Genomic DNA, 13,108 nt, shown 5'->3' on the forward strand with positions numbered 1-13,108 from the left:
TCCAGAATCCCAGTCTCTTTTCTTAAACACAAAACTCGAGCACAGAGCCCCAGTGTTGGACTTCATTTAGGCATGAAAAGCTCATCTTACTGCCAATAAATAAATAAATAAATAAATAAGGGAGTCTCCTAGTTTTGTTCAAATTCTTGTTATATATAACCTGATAACTAAATACGTTTGCTTAGAAGCTGGTAATGCAAATGTGTTTTATGTGTCAACATTTTATGACACTGCTTATTTTGCTTTGGCCTCATTATTTGCTCCTCTGTATTACTGTAAAGAAAGAAAACCGACCCAGTTTATTTGTTTACAGCATATCTAAATGACCTATGTACTACATCATTCATTGGCTTTATAGGAAGTAATAAGGTCACAGGAAAAGCCGGAGCAGCCTGATCTTATTTTCCTTTAGGGCTGACTACATTAACACACTTACTGAAGGAGGGGATAGTAGTGATCCAGTCAGTACTTATCGGGACAAAATTAGTAATGATATACAATCCCAGCATTTTTAGAATAAGGAGCTCCACTTCAAACAAAAGTCCTAGTAATGCTTGGGTTTAATGTCTGAGTGAAATCTGTGGATGTAACCCTCCAAAACGGCTTAGTATTAAAAAAGAAATCCCCAAACCTGAACCAGAACCAGCTTTGAATGTTCAGTGTTCATGTATTGAGATATTCAAGCTCTCAGTATGGTTCTGAAGGATTGATCATGAGAAAATCTGTTGAGAAAGGTCAAAAAAACAACAAATTGGAAACTAGGGATTTTTTTTCAAAGTTCTAATGATGCAGAGGCTGCATAATAATCTCCCTGTGAACCATAAACATAATAAAAGCCGAGGCCATTTCTAACATAATCTCTATCAGCAAGATGCCAGCGCTTTTCCAGATTTCCTAACGACTCCCTGCTAATTCCATGCCAAAACTAGCAGTGGATTTCTTCCTTTTAATCTCCCCTAATGCCTTATTCGATTATTGTCACTGCTCTCCGACCGCGCGCTGTGCCCTCAGACCCTAATTCCCCGCCGGACACCGGGCTGAGGCTGAAGGGCGGTGGCAAAACCGACGGGTAGGGGCAGCCCCCGCCGCCCCTCGCCCTCCCAGCCCGGGCTACGAGTGCCTGAGGGCCGAGGGGACGGGGCCAAGCCAGGCGGGCTCCCCGACGTCCTCACCCGGCGGAGCGGCTGGCCGAGAGGATGAGCGCCGAAACTTGCTCCAGCTGACGGCTCTGAGGGCACCTGAGCGTCCCCGCGCAGCCCTGAAGCATGGCTTTGCTCATCGCTTGGCTCTGTGTGGCCGTGAGGTGAACGAGGGTTGTGGCGAGGTGGGACTGGGCCCCTTCTCCCGGTCTGCTCGTCCCTGGGGGCTGCTTCCTCTACGGCCGCGGGCTTGGCGGGAGGGCTGAGGTGAGGGGGACGAGCTGGGACCGGTGAGGTTGAGGTGAGGGCGAGGAGGGACCGGCGGGGCTGAGGCGAGGGGGGCGAGCTGGGACGGGGGGGGCTGAGGTGAGGGGGCGAGGAGCGACCGGCCGGGCTTAGGCGAGGCGGCCGGACTGAGGAGCGGAGGCTGACGGCGGGACTCGCCCCTCCTTGCAGCATGGAGAAGGCTCTGGGGGGCCAGGGCGACGCGGGGGACCTCTACTCGGAAAACATCACTCGGATTCTCGACAAGCTGTTGGACGGCTACGACAACAGGCTCCGGCCGGGATTTGGAGGTAGAGGGGGGAAGCTCCCGTCACCTGATGGAAGCTGTAAAGCCCTGGGGTGATGCTGGCAATGGGGGTCCCTCCGGAGCAGGAGGGGGCAGTGGGGCGCTGAAAATACCGGGGCTGGCTACCAGTGTCCCCGCGCTGCCAGCCCCCAGACCGCCGCTCCCCCCCAGACGGACGGAACGGGCCAGCCCCGAGCCTGCTCCTCTCCGTGTCCCACAGGCGCCGTGACAGAAGTCAAAACAGACATCTACGTGACCAGCTTCGGGCCGGTGTCCGACGTGGAGATGGTAAGGGCCACCGACCGCTGCCCCTGCTCTCCCTTTCCCGGGATTCATTACGGTGGCATCTGAGCCGTCCGTCATTAGAGCAGATTACGAGGTTTAATCTTCTTGACAATCTCTGCAGCCCGGCAGAGCAGTTTGGCTGGAGCTGCATATAGCTATTTCCCCAGCGGAGTCACCCGGTGCAGCCCCATGGCCCCAGGCTCGAGGATGGGCACAGAGGACACCACCAGCCTCCATCGAGGACACAGATGGGAGGTTAAAGATGCCTCTTTAACCTCCTTAAGAATGGTGTAAGCATCTGTGGCCTGACAGGGATTTGCAAGAAGGCTGTGTGATAGGAGACAACCTACCATGCAGCTGCATGGAAGTGGTGCCATTTTTGAGGCAGCAGCTCCTCATGTTGAGGGCCCCAAATTCAGGTAGGTGCGGACTTGGGTGAGCTCCATTAATTACAGCAGCTGCATCCCTCAGGGAAAGGTTAAGCCATCGCTGTTCTCATCCTGGAAATTGACTTTTATCGCTATTTTTGCCTTTTTACCCTTCCTCCAATACCTGCTCACCTAAGACTATATTCCAGCATGCTGGCAAGGAACAGTGCGCCCCAAGATACACCAAAAAGTTTTTCTACCTCTCTTCATCAGTCAGTCTACAAGAAGGCATAGAGAAAGTATGCTTTCTTGGATGTCTGCTTCCTGACAAGCTTTAGCTCCATTTCCTAAGCAACTTCTGTAGAGAATTCCCTTCTGAAGGCTTACAACAACATTATTAAGAATCCTTAAGAAAAATAACTCATATTAACTTGACAACATAATCTTACTGTGATGAATGTTTTTCACATCAGTCCTTTTTTATGACTATGCAAAGTAAGCTGCAGAAGAGACACTGAGTACATCTTTTTGTTCCTGGCAACTAAATATTAATAGTTTGGTTTGGAAAGGATGTTAGAGTAGACATTTGTATTTCTCTTTGGACCTCAGTCACTTTGAATTAAATTATTTTCTCTGAGAGGACAACGAGTCTTTTTTCCTTACATCAAAGTTACCTGTTCACTTGATAATTTGCAATTTAATTAGTAAGAAAATATTATACACTTCTCATAGACTTTTTTTTTTTTTTTTTTTTTTTTTTAACTATTTAATAGTAATAGGATTAGGTGTCTAAGCAGTAAATTAAAAGACCTTAACATATGTATTAGGGTCTTTCATGGAATTGCTTTAAATACAGCAGCTCAGGACTGCTGACCCTCATGCATAATTCACCTATTTGTTTGCCATAGGAATACACAATGGATGTCTTCTTTCGTCAGACCTGGACTGATGAGAGGTTGAAGTTTGGTGGGCCAACTGAAATTTTGAGATTGAACAATCTAATGGTCAGTAAAATCTGGACACCAGACACATTTTTTAGAAATGGAAAAAAATCAATTGCTCATAATATGACAACTCCTAACAAACTTTTCAGAATTATGCAGAATGGAACTATTCTTTACACAATGAGGTAAGAGCCTATTCTCCTGATTTTGATTGACCTTCTTTGTCATTCATTCAGTGTTGCTGCATACCATTTATTTTTTTACTGTCATCTACTTTAATGTTTTCTAGACTAACCATTAATGCTGATTGTCCTATGCGGTTGGTGAACTTCCCAATGGATGGACATGCTTGTCCACTGAAGTTTGGAAGCTGTAAGTTCTTCTATATTTTTCAGTTTTATATAGTAATACATTTAATCTCCATGTATGTGAGATCCGAAGCGAGATCCTAGGACACATCACTGAAACTATTTATTTATTTTTATTTTTTAGACTTTTTTCTCTGAGGCTCAGACCATTCTTAGTCACATGGATTAGTTCACTGAAGGATGGCTGTTAAAGGATATTCTGTTGTATATTCTAACAGATCTAGTAGTCAAATTTGGCCCTTTAATAAGTCATAAAAGCTGTGGTACATTCCTTAAAGTCTAGTTTTACAAAATGGAGATATTTAGACAATGTATGTCTAATGTATGTATGTGTTCTACAACAAATCAAGAAGCAAAGCTAGCACCTACCAATTCCGATCACAACCATTCCTTTATTACTCCTACCTTTATTTATATATATATATATTTTGCATTTCATCATTAATGCGATTAGAGACTTATTGGAGCAGGATGCAGCTTTCTTTGGAATTTTAGACCCAAAAGGGATCATGCTACTCGTTTTTTTCAATTGCTTATGAATCATGTAATTTATATGAGTAATTTTTCCCTAACTCAGATGCTTATCCAAAAAGTGAAATAATTTATACATGGAAAAAAGGACCCCTGCACTCAGTAGAAGTACCACAGGAGTCTTCCAGTCTCCTCCAGTATGACCTCATAGGACAAACTGTATCTAGTGAAACCATTAAATCTAACACAGGTAAGATGTAGCCATATGGGAACTACTGACATTGTAAAACATCTTGAAAACAAATTACAGATTTCTTTTTTCCCTATGTAACAGCATTAGTATTGCTACCTTTTTTTTCAGTTTTAAAACTAAAATCCTTGTAAAAAAATTAACTGTAGTCTCCTAAAAGCCTCCTGTTCAATACACTTCCTTTAAGAATCCCCCCTGCCTCCCTGTCCCAGTAAAAACAATGCATAAAAATTAATATTCTTTTCCTCTGTTTCCAATAGGTCACTTCACCTTTTGTTAGTTTATTTTTTTTTTGTTGTTATACACTAGGAGGCTTATTAGTGCTTTCCTAAGAACATGGTATGTTCGGTTTAAGCCAATAATACAGTGCCAAAATAATGCTAAAGTACTTGTCTCCTAACAGGTGAATATGTAATCATGACAGTTTATTTCCACTTGCAAAGGAAGATGGGCTACTTCATGATACAGATATATACTCCTTGCATTATGACAGTCATTCTTTCTCAGGTGTCTTTCTGGATTAACAAGGAGTCTGTTCCAGCCAGAACAGTTTTTGGTATGCTGCATTAAGGGCTTTGACCAGTTCTGCATCACACATACCATTCGTTCATCATTTTCATTGCTTGTTTGTTTTAGGTGAATATTCACTTCAGCTGCTCTATTTCCATCTCCAAAGGAAAATAGGCTACTATCTCATTCAGACATACATTCCATGTATCATGACTGTAGTCCTGTCTCAAGTTGTGTTTTGGATCAACAAAGAATCTGTTCCAGCAAGAACCGTGGCTGGTATTCATGTTTTGTTCTTTTATCATTCACTTCATTCACTGTATTGAATCCACTGTATTGAATAGCTAGAGTAAACCAATGGGGATTAACTTTTATGTTGGGAAAGACAGACAGTAGGTTTCAGTTAACAAAAGCAAATACTAAAAATTAAACCAATTTATTCTGTTGTGAAACCAACCTGTGTTAAAATGTTTTTTAGGAAAAAAAAAAAAAAAAGAATAAATAAATCACATGGGTTACAACTCAGCTAAGTACCTAACTCTTCTAGCACTCATTCTGGAGTGTTCTCTTCCTATTCCCTACAAAGGTTTCTAAAAAACCAGCAAGGATTTTAGATGAATGAAGTTAGGTGAGATGCATCACGTCCCTAGCACAAGTTACAGTAGTAATGCAGAATGTATGTCCATATTGCATGGACCCTTTTTTCTTTCTAGTGGTTTGAATTAATGCTCCCCCAAATGAGAACTTCATCTCCTTAACTGTGTGCTCTGCTGTTATTAAATCCGACTCCCACTCTACTCTCCTACCCCACCCCCTTCAATACCAATAATCTCTGAAACCACACTTATTGTCAAGGGGTAAACTTAACCTGACTGAATTGTCGTTTCTAGGGAAAAATAATCATAAAAACACCAAGCAAAAATAATAAAGATTGTCAGAAATTTCTCATGAATCCAATACCCATATATACATATTTTGCAACCCTATCTTATATTTTCTCTTAACCCAATATTTCTGCACAACAAATTCCCTTTGCCAGACTTATCTTCAACAGTAAATAGGGAGGTATAACTTGCCTAAACATAAATGACACAAGTCATATAATTCAAAATAGTCCTATAGTTGTAGTTAGCAAGGTACAGAACAGAATTTGTGGGCTTTGATTTCAGGCATGGAATTCAGAAAAGCATTGTAAACTTTTAGGAATGTTAAGTGAGCACAGCTTCCTCAGGTGTCTCTGAAGGAATATGAACATACCTTTTTTTTTTTTTTCCTGAAATACCCACCAGGAGCTGGGATGCCGCTAGGTATCATTAGGCACTTGTATGTAATGATTTCCAGCAATTCGGATTTAAGTGCTTCAAATACTACAATACCAGGCAATAATTTCTCAAAGATATTTACATATATATTTATTGCAATTGAGGCATGAAATATGCATAGGAAGTTTGTATACCATACATTCTGGTTTATTTGGCATGCAATGCCAAATGTATCTGATCAATACTACCTGATTCAACTTAATATTGCATCTCAGGATTCTACAGTCACATCCTTTACATGTGAGTAAAATGCACTTGCTACCTAGTGTTCAGCAGAAGTCAATTCTACACACATGAAGTAATGTGCAAATAAGTCTGAAGATGATTCAGTAACAATTACATAAAGATCCCAAATCCTGAAATAATGACTTAGTCATATTGTAGAGTAAATATCGAATAAAAAAATATAAAATATTTTAAGAAAATAGTAAAATAGACATCTTTCTCAGTATTTTGGAAAATTAGTCATGTTGGCATTTTAAAATAGTATTTCAATCCATTGTTATTTCTCCCAGGAACAATATGAACTTATAATCCTTTCTAATTCAAAATCCCATGGATTCTAAATACCTTCTTCTAAGGAAAAAAGGGATGTTTTCTTGACTGTTAGGCACTAGTAACAAAGAAAAGGTTTAAAATGGATAAGTAAGCATCCTTTCTGCCTCGTATTGCAAATACTTGAATTATAAAGATGTTTCAGTTTTGCTCCTATGTTTTAAGCCTTTAAATGTGAGAATAATATAGCTTTATATTTTTATAAAGCATGGCATTCTCAAAGTTTGAGAGAAATTAATGGTAGAAAAGCAACAGTGTGCACAAACCAATTTTTCAGAACAAATTCACCTAATTCTACCTGCAAAGTGGGCGCCAGTTATCTTTTGCAGGTAATATTACAATAAAATAAATTAATGTTAATAAACATCTGCTCTTTACAGACCTACAGGCAAAATATAGGAGACAGAAATACTTGAAGAGACAAGACACTCTTGTGCTCTTTGTAACTATGCCATTGGAGAGAACAGCAGATTGGCAATAAGAAATTCCTTATCTTACATTGAGCTTCTGTATGTAGATGTGTGTATATATGTATGCATATGCATTTTTTTATTATTTTAAAAACATTTAATTATCAGAAGTTACTTGGAATAAGAAACATGTTTATTTAAAGCCAAGTTTTAAGTGTGCCCTATTAAGTATCAAATGCTTTGAACCCATATAACATTCACATTTTTGTGTGCATTTATCTAATCTTTTTTAGTCATGGAAAAGAGTTATCTGCTGTTTTGCAGAGACACACAGCTGGCTTCTACTGTTAGCAGATTACTCTGGAAATTTTAACTTAATATCTAGTCATTAAACTTTATTTGTGAAGTGTCAGAGATGGATTTTGCATTTTTTTTTTAATATTTCAGTATTTGCATTATGTAACAATTTTTTCAAAAATTACCAAGAATTCTTCAAAGTGGAAAGACAATCATCAGTTACACACTTTACCAACTGTAATTTGGCATTCTGTTTGATAAAGTAATGCAGAGCATTTCATCAATATTCACTCCACATTGAGAGTGTTCTTATCTATATCTGTAATAGAATAGGAGTCCTATTCCTAAGTTTAAATTCCTTCTGCAGTAAGTTTTTATACAGATACAGAATGCATCTTTCTTTATTACTAACTAGCACATGGGCAGATTCTAATCTAATCACATATCATATTGAAAAGTTCATTCTGGACATTTGAAATTGAAATTTATATCAGTATTCTTGTACTTATATTATTAAATGTGTCTGACCGATTTGAGAGAAGTAGAGATCCTACATATTTTTATACTATCTTCTATTTGCATTTCATTAAAACATGTTAAGTAATGACATTGGGACTTATTTAGCCTCAGACAGCTGGCAAGCTACATCATGTGAGAGAGCTGCAAAAAAAATCCTGAAAATAATCAAGTCACCCTGTCTTGATTCTGCAGTATGCAATGACACTGCATCCTTTCTACTGAGCATCATTCATAGCATATTGATTCATCATCACAACATGACATTATAACATCCTTATTTTCCCCACCTACCCCTTTCCAACTGCAGAAAAGAGCAGACGAGGGTATTCTCCAGCTTACTCTCTTTAAATACCTCCAATTTTCAGATTCTATCAGGCATAATTATAAGCAAACATGAGTCACAGAGCCTTATATATTAATGGATAAGTTTGCTCTTGTACTTTTTGCTTGTATCAGGCAGCAGTGGGAAGTGTATTTCCCACATTATTAATGATTTCCATTCCAAAAGAGAAATCATAAGGTCACAGGAGACCTTAAGAATACTTTGCGGCCCATAAGCTATGGGCCAGGTTTTTTTTTGTGTGAAAACACTAAAGGAGCTCTAGACAAGCATCTTTTCCATCCTTCCATATTTGTTACTATGGGAGCTTTCAAATCAATATACTGTTGGTGAATCTTTAAAAATGTGTTCAGAGATTAAAGATCAATGTATAGACGACAAAACTCATTACTAGAAATATTTGGATCATAGCCTACCACCGATTTTAATGCAAAATTCTGATGAATCCAGTGAGGGTTCTGGAAGCCACGATCTGTCTTGTCCAACAATAGGAAATATAGAGGATCATAACACTTATGAAATCATGGTAAATTAATCTAGATTTTTTGCCAAGCATTCCACTTACCAACCTCTTAAATAAAGTGTCTTTCAGAGCCTGATCTTGGTTTTTGTTATACCCACGTCTTACCACAATTCTAAGAAGCTGCACGCTGTAGCATGAGGTTATCTTAACTTTCAATCTGCTTAGTCTATTAAGGAAGTATATTCAGAGCTTTTAGATACTCAAGACACTATATGTGAATTACTTATGGTTACAAAATACTTAGAATTCCTGTTAGTTAGTTAACAGCTAAAACCCCTTTGGTTTTATATTCTATGTATTTTGTATTTATACATATACACACATGCATAAACATATATATATACATGTAGAGGCATTTACATCTACATCTAGAATTTCGCAAAATTCTAATGCCCCCTTTTTCTTTCTCTTATTTTCAAGGAATTACTACAGTTCTAACAATGACCACTTTAAGCATCAGTGCACGCCATTCTTTGCCCAAGGTGTCCTATGCTACTGCCATGGATTGGTTCATAGCTGTATGCTTTGCGTTCGTCTTTTCTGCACTTATTGAGTTTGCAGCTGTCAACTACTTTACCAATCTTCAGACTCAGAGAGCAATGAGGAAGGCATCAAGGGCAGCAGCACTGGCAGCAGCACTATCAGCAGCAACTGTACCGGCAGAGGACGAGATTGTCTCGGTAATTGCTTGCTTTTCTGATAATAAGTATCATATAGGAAGAGGCAGCTGAAGTAGTGAATGCGAAACAATATTAAAGTGATCTTAACCTGAAACAGATTATGCATTTGGATCATAACTATTTATCAAGATGTTGTTCTTATTGCAGAAAATGAAAGACTTCATTTATTCATACTGTTTATTTTGATTTGTTACATGAGTTACTACAGAGATGTTTATTTGGTAAGATATTTAAGGAAAGACATTAGACTGTTACCCATAATACTTTCCTTGTGCAATGCTGTATGCTGGAGGCATTGTGGTCAGACAGCTGTGTTGTTCTCTGAGTGAGTCTGTAGAATTTGTAAGACACTGTACAGTGCAACGAACATGTGCATTGGCCAGATGATTATGGGATCACTGTAGTATACTGGCACATACCATAAGTGGGTCATCTGGAAGAAGAGGAATTAGCCTTTACATAAACTTGGCATCTGTTACTTTCATAAAATCTGTGTTGGTGGAAGCCTGGGGAAAATAAAAAGCATAAATGTATAGATTTATGTAGGGATAGATTTCACTCCATGTGACAAATAAGAAGGCTTTATAATACCCAAAATGTTGGAATTGCTTGTAAATATTATTCCTTACATCTTGGGCTAAGTAATTACAACATTACTATGTTTTACAACATATGTTAATATATTTATCAGCAGTGCCCTCCTGTTTTCAGAATCAGTTTTACTATCACTACATTTCCCATTTTGAGAAGAATAACAGCATTTGAATGACCTGTAAAACCATTGAGTCTGTAGCTGAATAGGGAAGTCAACTTAAAAGCTACTGAATAACAGGGCAACACCTTACCCATCATAAGGTCATTTTTTTCATTTTTGCTTGTAAATAACAGCTAAACTTGTAACATTTTGGTACATGCAAACTGTTATATTTATAATTAATAAGTTCCATATAATACCGCATCCAAAGCTACAAAGATTCTTGCTACTGGTCCTTATTGGAACTTATCAGCTAATCTTCCTCAATTTGACTGGGAAGCACTGAGCTTGTAAACCATATTGCATTTTACTTTTTTTTTTTTTTTTTATATGTATATATATTGAAAAAAGTATTCAAAAACACTGTAAGACATAATAAGAGAGCAAATACATGCATTTTATTTCACTAAACATATAATAATAGAAGAATCTAATCTTTATACTTTTTAACTAAAAACCACAGATTATTTTTTTTTTAATTCCAGTTATATAAAGAAAACACAAAAGAGAGATCCAAAAAAAGTTTTATGATTATATTTAAACTTTACAAAAAACAATGAGAGAAAGAGAATATGTATTTGCTAGTATTTAGAACGTTTCCACTCCCCCCAAATATCATATTTGAGAAGTACTCTGGACTGAGTGAGCAGAATTCTGTAACAGTATAATAACGCAAAATGAGAAGAATAACGTTAAGACTGAAGGAAGTTTAAAATGTACTAAAGCTGCAGTTTTACTCTGTTTGACTTTTTTTGAGGACAATCTATCAGAAAAGTAACTAAAGAGATCACTTAGCCTTTTGTAGCATGACGAAAATACTGCTGGAACAATCTATGCTCTACACACTTTCTTATTCAAGTTTGAGTTAATCACAGTGAGGTTTCCAAGAAGGGGAAAAAAAAAAAAAAAGGTCATATATTGATGTCCGTGATGAGTGATATGAAAACTTGGTTTGCGCTACTCTGCACATGCTACTCCTGGTGAATTCAGAACAGATGCTAGAAATCCTTCCCCAAACCCCCAGAATCTCTAGAGGACAACTATTTCAAAATACATATGGACCTCTACATATGCCCAGATATACCAGAATACTACTGTAGCAGCTTCACTACTTGTGGGTAAGATTTGGGTGTTCTCTATATCACTGAAGACCAAGCTAATCAGAAATTTAAAAATTTCTATTGAACCAGATAATAAAAGAAAAACAAACAAACAAACAAACAAACAAACAAAGCCCCCACAACATTAAGACCTCAAGTTTCCTGGTTTCTGGAAGAATGTAGTTAGCTTACCCTACTGGATCTCAAAGGTCCCATTCCACAAAGGCATCCAGGGAAAAAGGACTAATTACACCATAAAAAGCTTCAAAAGGCTTTTTTGCTTGTTTGTTTCATTTTCTTTCTTTCTTTCTTTTTTTTTTTTAATATTTTTTTTCTTGTGGCAGAAGCATGGGGGGAAAGAACTTCATGTTGTCATATAGGTGGATATACGATGCAGTCAGTGATATAATTTCAGCTGAAACAAATTTGAACTAGATCATTTGAGTGCTAACAATGTAGTTAGTACAGGCTGATTGCATGAGTATATGACTATTTCCTCAGGATTACCATTCTCTACTGAACTTTGTGCTTCTATAGTTACATTACTGGTCTTAGAGAAGTTTGTTTAAGTATGGCACACAACATAATTCTCATTTTTTTCTTACTGTAGGCTTAGGAGCTGTTTCTCAAGTTCTGAATTCTTCCTTATTGTTCCCTTCCCCCTACTCCCCCAAATGTTCACCTCTAAATTCTTTTACCACTTTTCCTTCTACAAGGTCCAATTCTTATTCTTTACTCTAGATAATTTGTCTTACCTCTCCTGCTCCTCTTTTTGTCTTTTATTTTTCTCTCTTCTTCTAATTCACTGGAAAAAAATCTATTAGTATCTGTCATATATATTTAAAATGTTTTTAACTAATTGTCTCTTCCATGTGATATATATGTATGTGTTAAAATCTTTTCCTTCTCTCCTGCCCTGGGCTTTGGTATTTTTTTTTTTTTTTTCTAATCTGTGGTGTACTTATTTATTTGCCCTGTTAGATAGGGTAGTCAAGTTTTTCATCCTCTTGTAATGCTAGTATTTTTATTTGCCTATAATTTTTAAAGGTGTGGAAGTTGTCAGAATTGTAGTTAAATGGAGGGGTAGATACAGGATGAAGAATAATGAACAACGTGTCAAAATGTTTACTGTCTCCTGTATTTATAGAAGTCAGTATTTTTACACTCAGAAATTACAAAGAATTTAAAGGTTTAATTAGCTTTGGAGGGTCCAAATGTAAACATAAAAGTGAAAAAGTGAGATGTTCTTACTTTGTTGTACAGTCATAGTTGTGCAACTGCCATGCAGCTCTTCAACCCATAGCAGCAGTAGAATTAACAAATAGACTGTATATTTTTTTACATTGTATTATCTTAAATTGCCTGATGAATTTTGCCTGAAAGAACATTCTGGTGAGAATATCCTTACCCTGTCTGAACTAGTACTTTTTGTATGACAGAAGACCCATTCTACTGTGTTAGATAAGACAAGCCTCAGGAGATAGCTTCAATACAAATGAAAATAAGGGGCTATAAAAGTCAGGTAGAAGCTTTTGCTGCTTTCACTGAGGACCTGAACTCAGGAAGACAAAAGTCTTTATGGAACAGGTTCTCTTCTCTTCTCTTCTCTTCTCTTCTCTTCTCTTCTCTTCTCTTCTCTTCTCTTCTCTTCTCTTCTCTTCTCTTCTCTTCTCTTCTCTTCTCTTCTCTTCTCTTCTCTTCT

The 13,108-nt window shown here is 37.7% G+C and overlaps 1 protein-coding gene and 1 long non-coding RNA gene across 5 annotated transcripts in view; one reads left to right on the plus strand and one right to left on the minus strand.

Moving 5' to 3' along the window:
* The first annotated feature begins 1,001 nt into the window (after nt 1–1,001).
* The window catches only part of GABRA6 (gamma-aminobutyric acid type A receptor subunit alpha6), a 28,889-nt gene continuing 16,782 nt past the window's right edge, over nt 1,002–13,108 (plus strand). For 2 of the 4 annotated variants that reach the window (XM_035338281.1, XM_035338279.1), the window contains exons 1-8: nt 1,002–1,303; nt 1,596–1,714; nt 1,931–1,998; nt 3,272–3,492; nt 3,597–3,679; nt 4,253–4,396; nt 4,800–4,952; nt 9,293–9,552. In XM_035338281.1, coding sequence (XP_035194172.1) covers nt 1,266–1,303; nt 1,596–1,714; nt 1,931–1,998; nt 3,272–3,492; nt 3,597–3,679; nt 4,253–4,396; nt 4,800–4,952; nt 9,293–9,552 — 1,086 coding nt within the window. In that variant the 5' untranslated portion in view covers nt 1,002–1,265. Of the gene's footprint in view, nt 1,304–1,595; nt 1,715–1,930; nt 1,999–2,277; nt 2,415–3,271; nt 3,493–3,596; nt 3,680–4,252; nt 4,397–4,799; nt 4,953–5,032; nt 5,186–9,292; nt 9,553–13,108 lie in introns of those variants that run through there. The other 2 variants (XM_035338280.1, XM_035338282.1) reach the window with 2 other exon arrangements.
* LOC118173580 overlaps nt 9,559–13,108 on the minus strand; it is a 70,666-nt gene continuing 67,116 nt past the window's right edge. Inside the window, exon 3 of the long non-coding RNA XR_004754294.1 lies at nt 9,559–9,985. This is a non-coding gene — a long non-coding RNA (uncharacterized LOC118173580). The remainder of the gene's footprint in view (nt 9,986–13,108) is intronic.

Source organism: Oxyura jamaicensis, chromosome 13 (assembly GCF_011077185.1).
Source record: "Oxyura jamaicensis isolate SHBP4307 breed ruddy duck chromosome 13, BPBGC_Ojam_1.0, whole genome shotgun sequence".
Classification (NCBI taxonomy): Eukaryota; Metazoa; Chordata; class Aves; order Anseriformes; family Anatidae; genus Oxyura; species Oxyura jamaicensis.